The 12334-nt window shown below is 51.1% G+C and overlaps 1 protein-coding gene across 1 annotated transcript in view; it reads right to left on the bottom strand.

The window, feature by feature from the left end:
* SGPL1 (sphingosine-1-phosphate lyase 1) overlaps positions 1-2685 on the bottom strand; it is a 44791-nt gene extending 42106 nt beyond the window's left edge. The window contains exon 1 of the mRNA XM_014609365.3: positions 2415-2685. Within this exon, the coding sequence (XP_014464851.2) occupies positions 2415-2417 (3 nt within the window). The 5' untranslated portion in view covers positions 2418-2685. The remainder of the gene's footprint in view (positions 1-2414) is intronic.
* Positions 2686-12334: the final 9649 nt, after the last annotated feature.

The following is a 12334-nucleotide window of genomic DNA, read 5'->3' on the forward strand; positions in this document are numbered from 1 at the left end:
GGGCAGAGAGCCAAAGCCTGCAGCAGGCAGCCTGCACCTACCCCGCCTCTCCCCCTGATGGGTGCCCCTCCGGCCATGCCGCCCATGTGGGGAGGGGGGAGCTGGGCTCTGTGCTCCACTCCACTGCAGCAGCCTCCACCTCCCACAGGCAGCAGCCGGGGTACAGGCACTGCTGTGGAGGGCAGGGGGCTGTGAACCTGGGACTCTGGCCCCATAGACCTGGCAGCTGTGGGCCCCCTCCAGCAGGGCTGGGGGGCAAGGGACACCAGCAGGACCAGGGGGCGTGGGTGGGGAGTGACAGCTTGGACCTGCATCCTGGTGAGAGAACGGGGCAGGTGGAGCTCTGATTTTCCATGATAAAAAACTCAGAATTAAAAGTCAAAATGTATAGAGCCTTAGAATCTATTTTATTATAGTGATTGGAAGCCTACCTTTGCCTCAAATTGCTTTAAAATTGTAAATATATCAATAAAACATTGTGTTCAACTGATACCTATAAATATATAGTGGCATTTCATTTTAGTCACAGATTTGGGGAGTTTTAATCAGAAAATTTTCAATTTTTTTTAATCAGACAAAACAAGGATCCCTGTTGATCAATCATGCAGTCCAAGTCCCACAGTGTTGAGGCAGTCTAGATCAGAGCGTGCATGCCATGAAACACTTAGGAATGTCTCCCCACCAATCTGTGTAGTTCTAAAATTAACATTTCACAACTAAACTCAGCTAATTCTTGCCATACACACTGAAATCTAATAAACTGAACATTTCAAGGAAGAAAACTCACATCCTCAATGTCTGAAGTCACAGGTATGCATGCCAACATGCAACTAATATGCTGTGCCTAGATCTCTCTCGCAAAAGATCCTCGTATGAATGCAACGTAACTGGTGGGAAGGTACCTAAACTTCCTCATTTTGGCAAATGAAAAAAAAAATTGTTTCAGCTGAGTGACCTCTTGCACATACCAGACTAGTTGATGAAAGATCTGGCTCTTACAAACTTCCTCAACCCAATGCAGTATTTTTTTTTTTTTTTAATTCCTACAGACAGGTACAGACAGAAATCACAACTCAAAAACCTTTGCTTTGCAGCTACACAGACTTCATCACCAGAGCAGAGGGGTAAAGAAAAAAGAAGCCTATTCATCCTTCCTTATGTCAACTATTATACCAGCTGTTGTTCACCCTTTTGCAGAACTTTGCATTTGAATATGAAAGGCCCTAAAGCGTTAAGAAAAAGAAAAGAGAGAGAGAGAAATGGTAATCTCCAAAATTAAGTTATTAGCTATCTAGTATTAACAAATACCTAAGATACAGTGGCAGACAGAAACATTAGCAATAAGGAAGTAGAACAATCCCTGAACTTTCTCTAAACCTAGGTGTTCGAGCTCTACCAACAAAACAGACCTCCTCCACATCAACTCAACTCCAGGCTATCTAGAAGCATTACTGTACCAAACTGCTTCAGAGACTGTGAAAAACTAATCTACACTCCCACTAAAATACTTTAAGCTTTAAGGATGTTGCAGAGAAACTGCTATGGTGGGGAATCCAACCTCCCTACACTTCATCAGGTATTTGAGTTCGACAGAGTAAGTTAACAAACACAGAAACATTAAGGCAGTAGCGTCAGTTTGAAGGGGGAAAAATAGGATTTTGAGTATAAGAATCCACTCACTGGAAGTCAAGCTTAGGAAAGCATCTGAGAGAGGTTCATAAGGCACCCTACCCGACTGAGGCGATAGGCAGGGCCATCACCTCGCCATCCCTCCCCAGCCACCAAACTGAAAGCCTTTTCTTTACTCCTGGAGAGGTGTGCATTCAGAGCAGCCAGCCTGGGAGTGCGCATGATGAGGGGAATGTGGCAAATCTGCTCTTGGAAAGGAAATGAAGTGCGGCCCATGGCTGCCGCTGTCCACAGGCGGGCAGGTGAACAGAAAAGCAGTGCGCGGAGAGCAGGATGCCAAAACTCAGAGCACTAAAAACTGAACTAGGAAGGAGGAGAAACAAGGGGGAAGCAAATACCACATTCTGCCCCACAGAAACAAATGGGGTTGGGGGATAAAACCAGTGGTGGGGGGCCTGGTTAAGATCCCTGGATTTCAATTAAGCTCCTCGGCAGGGAAAGGGGGGTGGGAACAAGCCCTGGGGAGACCGCGGGCGAGGTGAGGGACCCCCATGCCAGCTGGGAAGTGCCAGCCTGCCAAAGGTGACCCGCACCAGGGAACGGGCTTCGGCAAGCCAAGCCTCGCCGGGGGCTCCCAGCGAGAGAGGGGCGAGAAGGCCCCGGGACGCCCCGGCACCAGGTGACCGTGGGGCCCGCCAAGGCCCGAGGGCCGGCGGCAGCGGAGCGATGCTGCGCGGGGCCGGCTCCTGCCAGGCCCGACGCGACCCGGGCGGGGAGGCGCTCACCATCTCCTCCTCCTCCTCCTCCTCCACCGCCGCCGCCGCGCCGCGCTGCGCTGCTCTGTGCCCGGCCGAGCGGAGCGGAGCGGAGCGGTGGCACTTCGCCCTGCCCCGCCCCGGGGCCGCCCCGGCCCGGCCCGGCCGCGCTGAGATTGGCAGAGGCGGCCCCGGCCCGGAAATGGCTCCAGACGCCGCCCGGGCCTCGGCGCCCCCTGCCGGAGCACACGGGACGCGGCGGGCGGGCCTGGGGCAGCCCGCGGCGGGGCGCCGGCCCAGCCCTCGCTGCTGCCCCCGGCGCTGCTGTGCGAAGGGAGCCCGGCAGCACCACTGGCGCCCCCAGGACGTGGGCAGCCCCGGCGGGGGAGCGCCCTCGGGGCCGGGCCCGGGCCCAGGGCCCCTCACAGCCCCCGGCCGCCCGCGCCGCAGCGGGAGGCAGCTCCTAGCCCGGCGCTCGCCTGTCCGGGAGCTCAGGACCCTGCAGGAGGATCCTTGCACTACTGGAGTACTCAAAGCGGATCTGTCCCGCAGCGCAAGTCCTGCAGGGCCTTCGGCAGGGACAGGTACTCCAGCCACTGCCGCTTGGCCAGGGCCCTGGTGTGTGGCCCCTGCAGGTTCTCCCCCAGCAGCAGGGGTCTCTTTCTGCAACACAGCAGATTATACAGGTTTCCCTCGCCAGCCAGTTTTGAACAGGGGCGACACATAGGGGGTGCGTGCAGGTGTACGTGCACCCCCTGCACATAGCAGTGCACCCTGTACAAAAAGGCCATTTGCCACCAGCAGCGTCTGCAGGAGATCCGCAATCACCACTGCCAGCAGTGTATGCGGGCAGTCACCGACCCCTGGTTGCCACTTGCCATCCCCCCTGCCACCAACAGTGCTGGCAGCGTGTGCAGGAGCTCCCACTTACCCCCGCCATGCTCCTGCCGCTGTGCTCCCACCATCACCATGCCCCCGCAGCCACTGGGAGCACATGTTCATGGTTTTGAATATCCACACTTAATATTATATATACCATTTTGGCTACCACAGTATACAGGTTTGAGTAACTACAGTTTTCATTGGCCGCACATCAGCCCATCACCTGCCATTTTTCCCATAAGCCTTTTGTCTTGCCAACCACTGTTTTGCCAGCCATGGGAACTTTCAGGAACCTAACCTCAGCGGTTGGCAAGGGAAACCTGTATACACCACCTTGCCTTCCTGCAGCAGGTGAAGGAGACATTGTGTGCGATGGGAGGATGACCAAAGTGTAGAATTAGGTGAAAGGTTGATTCAAGCAGTTAGCAAAAAATCGCAAGCCTTGCAGGTTGCTTCTGTAAGGAAGAAAAAGCAGGTGATAGAGATGAGTATCTTTTATGCTTGCTTTATTTGCAAAAAAATATAACTGTACCTCTAACAAACCATCAAGTAAACACTGTGGTTCACTTGACAGACCAAAACACACATTGACAATTAAACTATTTCAGTCTTGTTACATGTACCCATCCTCATTCCAGTGCTTTCACTTGTCGTCGTATCTTTTATTCAAAAAATTATTTTTTAAGGAAAATGTGTTGTGTTCCAAGTCAAATCAGTTCCAAATCCATTCAAGGACCAAATGTGGCCCTACTGCCGGCAAACTTCCTCCAGCATCCTACATGCAGGCCCAAGCGCAGAACCTTGGGGTTTGGATGTCCCAAAGTTTGGCTTATGGGCCTAGAAGCAAGCTAGGGAGGAGTCTCCCATTTCCATAAAAATCGACGTGTAGCCAAGATCCTCCTACTGGAAGCTGGCCAGTGGGAAGTTAACCATGAGGCTTTCATACGGAGTCATGTCTGCAAGCAGACAAGTGTGCAACCCTTCACCACACACTGCCATTTTAATTGCATTACCTAGGCCAGGGTATTTCCCCTGCCACCATCGTGGTTATGGTATTTCCCCAGCTTTATTTGCAAAGAATATACAGTGTTCTGTTTCCCTGAATATAGAAAGAATCAAACTGAGAACAGGTTCTGTGTTTCCAGTTCCCAACCTCTTGTCACCCAGCCTTTTATGTAAAAAGTCCTCCTGCTTGTCATCTCATACCCAAGTACTTCCATCTCTGTCCCTGGTACTTTCTTCTCTTTCTGTGTTCTTTCATGCTGTTTCTTTCACAAACACACAAACTAACTCAAGGAAAAAAAAATACAGCAGAAAAATCCAGCCACTTCTGCTTGGCATTTCTTGTTTTAAGCAGTGACGTTTTTATGCAGAGGAGGATGCTATTGTTCCACCTGCATAGTTACATAATAAATTATACTAAAAATTCCTTAAAACTATCTTAAATGAAGAACAGCTTCCAGCTCCATGAAACCAGCAGCTTATGCCGAGAGTCTCCAGCGTTGTCAGGCTCCTCAAGCAGTCTCCAGCATTGTCAGGCCAGCTGGCTCGAATGTAGAAGCTTTGGAATCCCTGTACCTAAGGCAGCCTGTCCACTGGAGCTGCTCTGAGGCTGTAGCCCCTATCAGGCTGCTGTGGAGCTGGACAAGCAAGCTGGCGGGAAGTCAGGCAAGTTTCTAAGGCAAGCAGGTTTTGAAATCTGCCTGGCTGTAGGGTTCCATTGGAAGACTCAGTGTTTATTCATGTGCTGTTTTGTCAGAAGTAAAACTTTTGGGAAAATTGTTTTCTTCATTCTTCAAATGCTCAGCTGGTTAGAGCATGGTGTTAATAAAGCCGAGGTTGCCAGACTGATTCCAGGTTGGACTAGATGTTCTCTGGAGGTCCCTTCCAACCTTAATTCTCTATGAAATAAGCCTTCTTTCATTAAATTAGTTTCATTCCTTACCTTACCAGACTACTTGTTTGCTTCCATCTTTTATGCCCGTTACTTGTGCTTGATCGAGTACAGAATCCAACTATATGAGAAGGGTGGAGTGAACATGTACTTACAGAGGGTGTTACAAGAGCTCAGACACTGGGACCCTGCTCCTACAGCAAGTACTAACCAAATCAAATCTAAACTCACAGGGCTGAGGCCTGGACAAACAACATATTTACATAGATGTCATTTCCATCACTTTAGTACAGCAACAATCAGCTCTCCCTGGGTAGCTGTTTGCAGTAGGCATTATCAAGGCACCTTACCCCTAGATGTCAGGGGGCAAGTAACAGTTTGTGTTCATTGAGCAAAAGCTATTAATGAAAAGCTGCAGATATAACAGATACCATGGTATATCTCTAATTTTTCCCAAAATAAATCTGCACCAGATTCAAGTAAGCTAGATCAGTGTAGTTCACCATATATCCATTCTTTGGTTACACCAGTATAAAAACTAATTACCCTAGTGAGTGAGGAGAGAAGTACAAAAGCATACAGAAAGGAAAATCTTAGTTAGTTACATTTGGGGTGAACAGTTGGAGTTATCGAGTTATCTGAACTTGTCTTTCCACCCCTACTTGATTTTCTTGTTGCTACCTTTTGAATTGTTGAAAGGAAACCACACAGCTAGGTGTGAGCTTCACTTTCTAGTCAAAGTTGAGTTCCTATATAAGTGTACTATGTGACAACACCTGTTTGGTGCAAAAGAATCGTTAGCCATCTTTTAACAGAAACAAAACAAAACCTAGATCATGAGCGTGAGAATGTTGTAAAGGCAATCAATACATTTAGCAGAGCCTTTCATCTGCATTGTCTGAAATTGCCAAAAATCACCATCTTTACACAAAATGCCTACTTTAGATTATGCTCTCTTGCCTTCCACCGTGATAAGGATGAAAAGCCCTCTGAAATTTCACATGGTAAATTACAGAGCAGCAGGTACTGCAGAAGAAAGGAGGTTAGAGTAATAAAGCCAAAACTCAGTAGTCAGCATTCAAAGTTAGAAAAGTGTTCTCTGGGTCTAGTAAAATAAGGAGGGGGGGGACCAGGGCAACAGCCCTGGGCACTGATTTGGTGGGGGAGGGAAAGAAAGAGGGGAGGTCCAAAAATAGCAGCTACTGTGCTGCTGGTCTGATCACTGCCACCACCAAACAGTTGTGGCTGCTTTCCTGTGCACTGCCAGTGCCCAAGGCCCAGATGTGCCCAGTTACACCTGTCTAAGTTCAAGTAACCTGAAGTCCTTTAGCTGGGTTTTTGGTTGTAGCCCTGTTGGTCTAAGGACATAGGCAGGCAAGGTTCTTTGAGTAGATGTGGTATCTTGTATTAGACCAGCTGAGTAGCTGGGGGAAAGTTCTTAGCAAGCTTTAAAACACAGTCACCCTTCTTCAGGCATAGGGAGTCTCTACCAGTCTGAGACTCCAAGGAATGAGAAGCTAAGTGTGGCAGGATGTCAGTGAGACTGTAAATAGGTAGAAACTAGCAAGACAAAAGGTGAAGCAAGTAAGGGAGGGGGAAGACAGCAGGGGAAAGAAAGGCCAAAGGGAGATATTACAGTGATAGAATACAAGGTAGAAAAGAGGCTGTCTGTGAAAAAGAAAAAAGCTGGAGATCAGGAAAACAGGAATGAGAGAAGCTAAAAGTGTGACAGGATGTCAGTGAAAATATAAATAGGTAGAAATTAGAAAAACAAAAAGGTAAAACAGGGAAGGGAGGAGGAAGAAAGCAGGGGGGGGGAAAGCCAAAAGGAAACACTACAGTGGTAATAATACAAGGTAAAAAAGAAGCTCTCAAAGAAAAAGGAAATAGAAATCAGGAGAACAAGGGGCAGAAAACAGGGGAGGGGAGAAAAGGTGGGGAAAAGAAGAATGTAAGTCAGGTCAGGCAGGTATCTGGTGAATCAGATGTCAGGCAGGTTGTAATGTGTCATAAATCCTTGAAGTCCTTTAGGCATTTGGAAGCAGGTATCCAATAAAAAGAGAAATAGTTTTTTTCTACTTATCAAGACTTCTCATTCAACAACAAGGTAAATGCTTTTCTTCAAAAATAGAGACTTCGGGAGAGACAACGTAAAAAACTAAGAAATGTATGAAGGTATATACACAGTAGGTCTAAACTAGGCTCGTCGGGAGAGGGGGAAGATGAGGACAGAGGGAGCCACGGAACACCAAACAAAGAGCCACCCACAAGAACAGCTCAGCCAAGACAGGCAACGAGCACAAAAAATACCCAGGTAAGAGACAGGGGCCCAGACAGTCCTCGGAATAGGGGGGCGGTGCATACACCTCCAAGAGGCCTTAAATGCCTCTACACTAATGCTTGTAGCATGGGGAACAAGCAGGAGGAGCTTGCCCTCCTGCTAGCTAACACTAACCCAGACATAATAGGACTCACCGAAACTTGGTGGGATCCAACATACGACGGGGCGGTAAACATCAAGGGCTATAGGCTGTACAGGAGGGATAGAACAAGGAGGAAAGATGGGGGTGTGGCACTCTACGTCAAACAGCAATACACAACCTCAATAAACAGCACTGGGTCAAAGGAGGGGCAGACTGAAGTGCTCTGGGTCAGAATACAAGGGGGTCAGGGGGAAAGGGACTTAATGGTGGGGGGCTACTACAGGCCACCCAACCAGGGGGAAGAGTTGGACCAGGAATTCTCAGGTCAGCTCAGGGAGGCAGCTAAGTCAAGGGATGCGGACATCATGGGTAACCTAAGCTACCCGGACTTCTGCTGGGAAGAGCAGTTGGCCAGGCCTGACTGTTCATGTAGGTTCCTAGCCAAGTAACAGGACCTCCATCTAACCCAGGAGGTGCACAGTCCCACCAGGGGAAATGTCTTGTTGGACCTGGTCCTGGCCACAGGAGACAACCTGGTGAGTGGACTGTGGGTGCTCGACCACCTGGGAAATAGCGATCATCACCTACTGGAATTCACCATCCAGCACAGGGTGTCAAAGGCCTGCAGCAAGGCAACAGCTCTGGATTTCAGGAGAGTGGATTTCAATGAGGTAAGAAGACTAGTTGGGGAGGCACTGAGGTCCTGGAGGGGTGGGGAGTTGGGAGTTCAAGAAGAGTGGTGGTTCCTTAAGGAGACGATCCTCCAAGCCCAAAGGGTGACAATCCCAGCGTGGATCAAAGGGGGCAAGAGTGCTCAAAAGCCCCCATTGATCACCAAAAGCATCCAGGAGTGTCTCAAAGCCAAATAGGAGGCGTACACCTAATGGAAGGGAGGGCCATTACCAAGGAGGATTATACCTCCATTGCTCAGAACTGTAAGGGGCTGTTAGAAAGGCTAAGGCGGAGATGGAACTGGGACTAGCATCCCGGACAAAGGATAACAAGAAGTCCTTTTATAAATACATGGGGGTAAAAAGAAGGTACTGGGTAATGTAGGGCCTCTGCAGGATACACTAGGAAATCTAGTAGTCACACCAGATGACAAAGCTAACCTCTTTAACAATTTCTTTGCCATCTTTTTGAGCAGGAACCGGGGCACCTCCCCCCCCCCCCACTGGAATCCTTGATGGACCCAGGGGAGGCGCTGCCAGGGCCACAGTCAGTGAGGACCTAGTCAGGGAACTTCTGGTGGGACTGGACATGTTCAAATCAGCAGGTCCAGGTGATCTCCACCCCAGAGTGCTAAGGGAATTAGCAGAGGTCATTGCAGGACCCCTGGCACAGCTTTACGAGCACTTGTGGTGCTCTGGCGAGGTGCCGGAGGACTGGAAAAGGACCACGGTGGTCCCCATTTTCAAAAAAGGGAGGAAGGAGCACCCAGGAAACTACAGGCCCGTTAGTGTTACCTAGGTCCTGGGGAAGCTCTTTGACAAAATTATCCAGGAGCACATCTGCAAAGGACCAGCAGGGGAGGTCATGCTTAAGAGCAACCAACATGGGTTCATTCGAGGCAGGCCCTGTCAGACCAACCTGATGGCCTTCTACGACCAGGTCACAAAATCCTTGGATGCAGGTGTCACAGTGGACGTAGTCTTTCTGGACTTTAGGAAGGCCTTCGACACTTTCTCTCACCCCATTCTCATTAAAAAACTAGGCAACTGTGCGTCACAGCGGGGTCCTCGCGGAGGGCCGTGATCTCCTTGAGGTCCCTCGCTCCGTGTACAGGCCGGCCCAAGGCACCCTCTAATTCTCGCCCGCCACGTCTTGTTGGTCAATATAATGTTGGGAGGCTGCCTTGTGTCTTCCCTGGGCACGGCTACTCAGGACCTCTGTCCCCACGGTTCTTCCGGACCCCCTGGGGGTCTCCCGATACGGTGGGTGTTCCTCGGACACCCTAGCCTTATGGGCTATGCGTGGCTCCTACCAGCCCCTAATACCATGCCCCAAGCCTCGCAGATGTAATAGACGTTGTCCGGTCTGAACGCCTGCTTCCCGGGCCTCCTCTCTAATGTGGCCCACTCTGGGCTCCCTCTCTCACGCCCAGCCTCTTGCTGGAACTCTCGTCTTGCCCACTCTGGGCCTCCCCTGCCGGTGTGGTTCTGCTCAGGGACTCTCTAGCGGGCCTCCGGTCCTACGGGCCAACCGCACGGGCACCCTCTCTGACCCTGGCTCACCACACTGCTACTCCCTGTCTTCTCGGGGCAACCGCAGCAGCCTGCCTCAGTCTGAGGGGTGTTACCGCACTAGCCTGCGGCCAGGCTCGCTATGCCCGTCTCGGGCTCCTCAGTAATTGCCCCTTTCTCTAGGGCTCCTCAGTATGGCGCTCCCCCCCTTTGGGGCTCGCCGTGCCCACTCTGGGCTACTCAATAATACCGCCCCTTTCCTGGGGCCAGGGTCTATGTTCCCCCACACGCAATCCGGGGTCTAGGTCCCCGTCCGCAACCTACGGGTTGCGCCCGCGACCCACTGGCCGCGCTCCTCGCCGCCAGTTGCTCACGCACTGGCGTGCGAGCTGCGCCTTCCCCGGCACTATGAAAATAATGCGCCGTCTTGGCGCTAGGGCACCCCACACTCTCTGGGGTCCCTGTGATTGAGGATACTGCGCCCTCCTCGGGCACTGGGGCCCCCACACTCCCGTGGGGCCCCTGTATGAGGCCTCCTCCAACCCCTACAGCCTCACCCAAGCCTCCGGGTGTAATAACACAAAGCAAAACCACAAGCCCCTAGGCTGTAACATAACCACAAGCCACATGGCTAAACTCTAGTGCCCATCCTCTCAGGGCTATCATGAGCTGTACTTGCACGTCCTGCTCCTTTCCACATCTCGGCTGAGGGAGCTCCTGCCTCTCTGGCTGCTGGCAGAGAACTACCAGCCTGGCCTCAGCCCTGAGCTTTATAAGGGCCAGGCCCTGCCCCCTACAGGTAGCTGGCTCCGCTTGGTTGCTCCGGCAACCCACAGCTGCGCTCATTACCTGAGCAAGCCTCAGCTGGGCTCGTTATGTCAGGCCAGGGCGCGCTCACTCGCTCCCTGGCAGTTTCTCCTCTATAGGAGCAGGGGCACCGAGGTGCCCTGCAACAGTGGTATCAATGCCTACACAGTCAGATGGATCACATATTGGCTGGAGGGTCGCACTCAGGTAGTGGTGGTGGATGGGTCATTTTCGATCTGGAGGGATGTGGGCAGTGGGGTCTCCCAGAGCTCAATCCTTGGGCCCGCACTGTTCAACATCTTCATCAGCGACTTGGATGAGGGGGTGAAAAGTACCCTATTCAAATTCGCCGATGACACTAAGATGTGGGGAGAAGGCACGCTGGAGGAGAGGGACAGGCTACAACTAAATCTAGACAGGTTACAGGGGTGGGTGGATGAGAACAGGATGGGATTCAATACTGACAAGTGCAAGGTACTGCACCTAGGGAGGAAGAACCAGCAGCATACCTACAGAATGGGGAACTCCCTTCTAGTCAGCACAGAGGCAGAAAAGGATCTTGGAGTCATTATTGATTCCAGAATGAACATGTGCTGCCAATGTGGGGACGCAGTCAGGAAGGCTAACCACACCTTTTCATGGATCCACAGATGCATTATGAGCAGGTCCAAGGAGGTGATCCTCCCCCTCTATGTGACATTGGTCAGGCTGCAGTTGGAGTACTGTGTCCAGTTCTGGGCACCGCACTTCAGGAGGGATGTGGAACAGCATTGAGAGGGTCCAGAGGAAGGCCACTCGCATGATCAGGGGGCAGCAAGGCAGGCCCTACGAGCAGAGGCTACGGGACCTGAACCTGTTCAGCCTCCACAAGAGAAGGCGGAGGGGGGATCTTGTGGCCATCTACAAACTGGCCAAGGGGGACCAGCAGGCATTGGGGGAGTCCCTGTTCCCCTGAGCACTACCAGGAGTAACAAGAAATAACGGCCATAAGTTGACTGAGAGAAGATTCAGGCTAGATATCAGGAGGCACTACTTCACAGTCAGGGTGGCTAGGATCTGGAACCAACTTCCAATGGAAGTGGTGCTCACTCCTACCTTGGGGGTCTTCAAAAGGAGGCTAGATAATCACCTGGCTGGGGTCGTTTGACCCCAGCTTTCTTTCTTTCCTGCCCATGGCAGGGGGTCAGACTTGATGATCTGCTCAGGTCCCTTCTGACCCTACCAACTATGAAACTATGAAACTATAACAGTGCTAGATTATCTTGTTAAAAGTGAAATCAAAAGGAAGACTGGTCTGATGCAGCCTATGGTTCTATGGAATCCTAAATTAAGACTGCTACATGCTCCCATAGGCCAGATCCAGCCCACCAAGCAATTTCATTCAACCCACAAAGTCTGGATATGAGCAATTTAGAGATATTTTGCCAGTGGGAGAATTCTGTGGCATTCAGTGGCAGGAGGGTCATATGCAGAGCAGTGGTTGCATCAGAAGCACGGGTGTTCCTTGGACTGAGCACTGAGCTGCATTATTTCAGACTACTGTTCCAAAAAGATTTTAAAAGGTCCTAACCCCTATTCTAACTGATCAACCTGTGGCCCTTGGGCCAAATCCCGCTCACAGAGCCATGGGATCCAGCTGGCAGAAATGGGGCTTTGGCAGCATTCAGTGGTGAGATCTTTGGCTTCAGGCACTCCCCCATTGCCACCATAAGGAGATGTGGTGGCTGTAGATGGGTTCTAGCTCCCTCCTACTTCTGACCC

Source organism: Alligator mississippiensis, chromosome 6 (assembly GCF_030867095.1).
Source record: "Alligator mississippiensis isolate rAllMis1 chromosome 6, rAllMis1, whole genome shotgun sequence".
NCBI lineage: Eukaryota > Metazoa > Chordata > Crocodylia > Alligatoridae > Alligator > Alligator mississippiensis.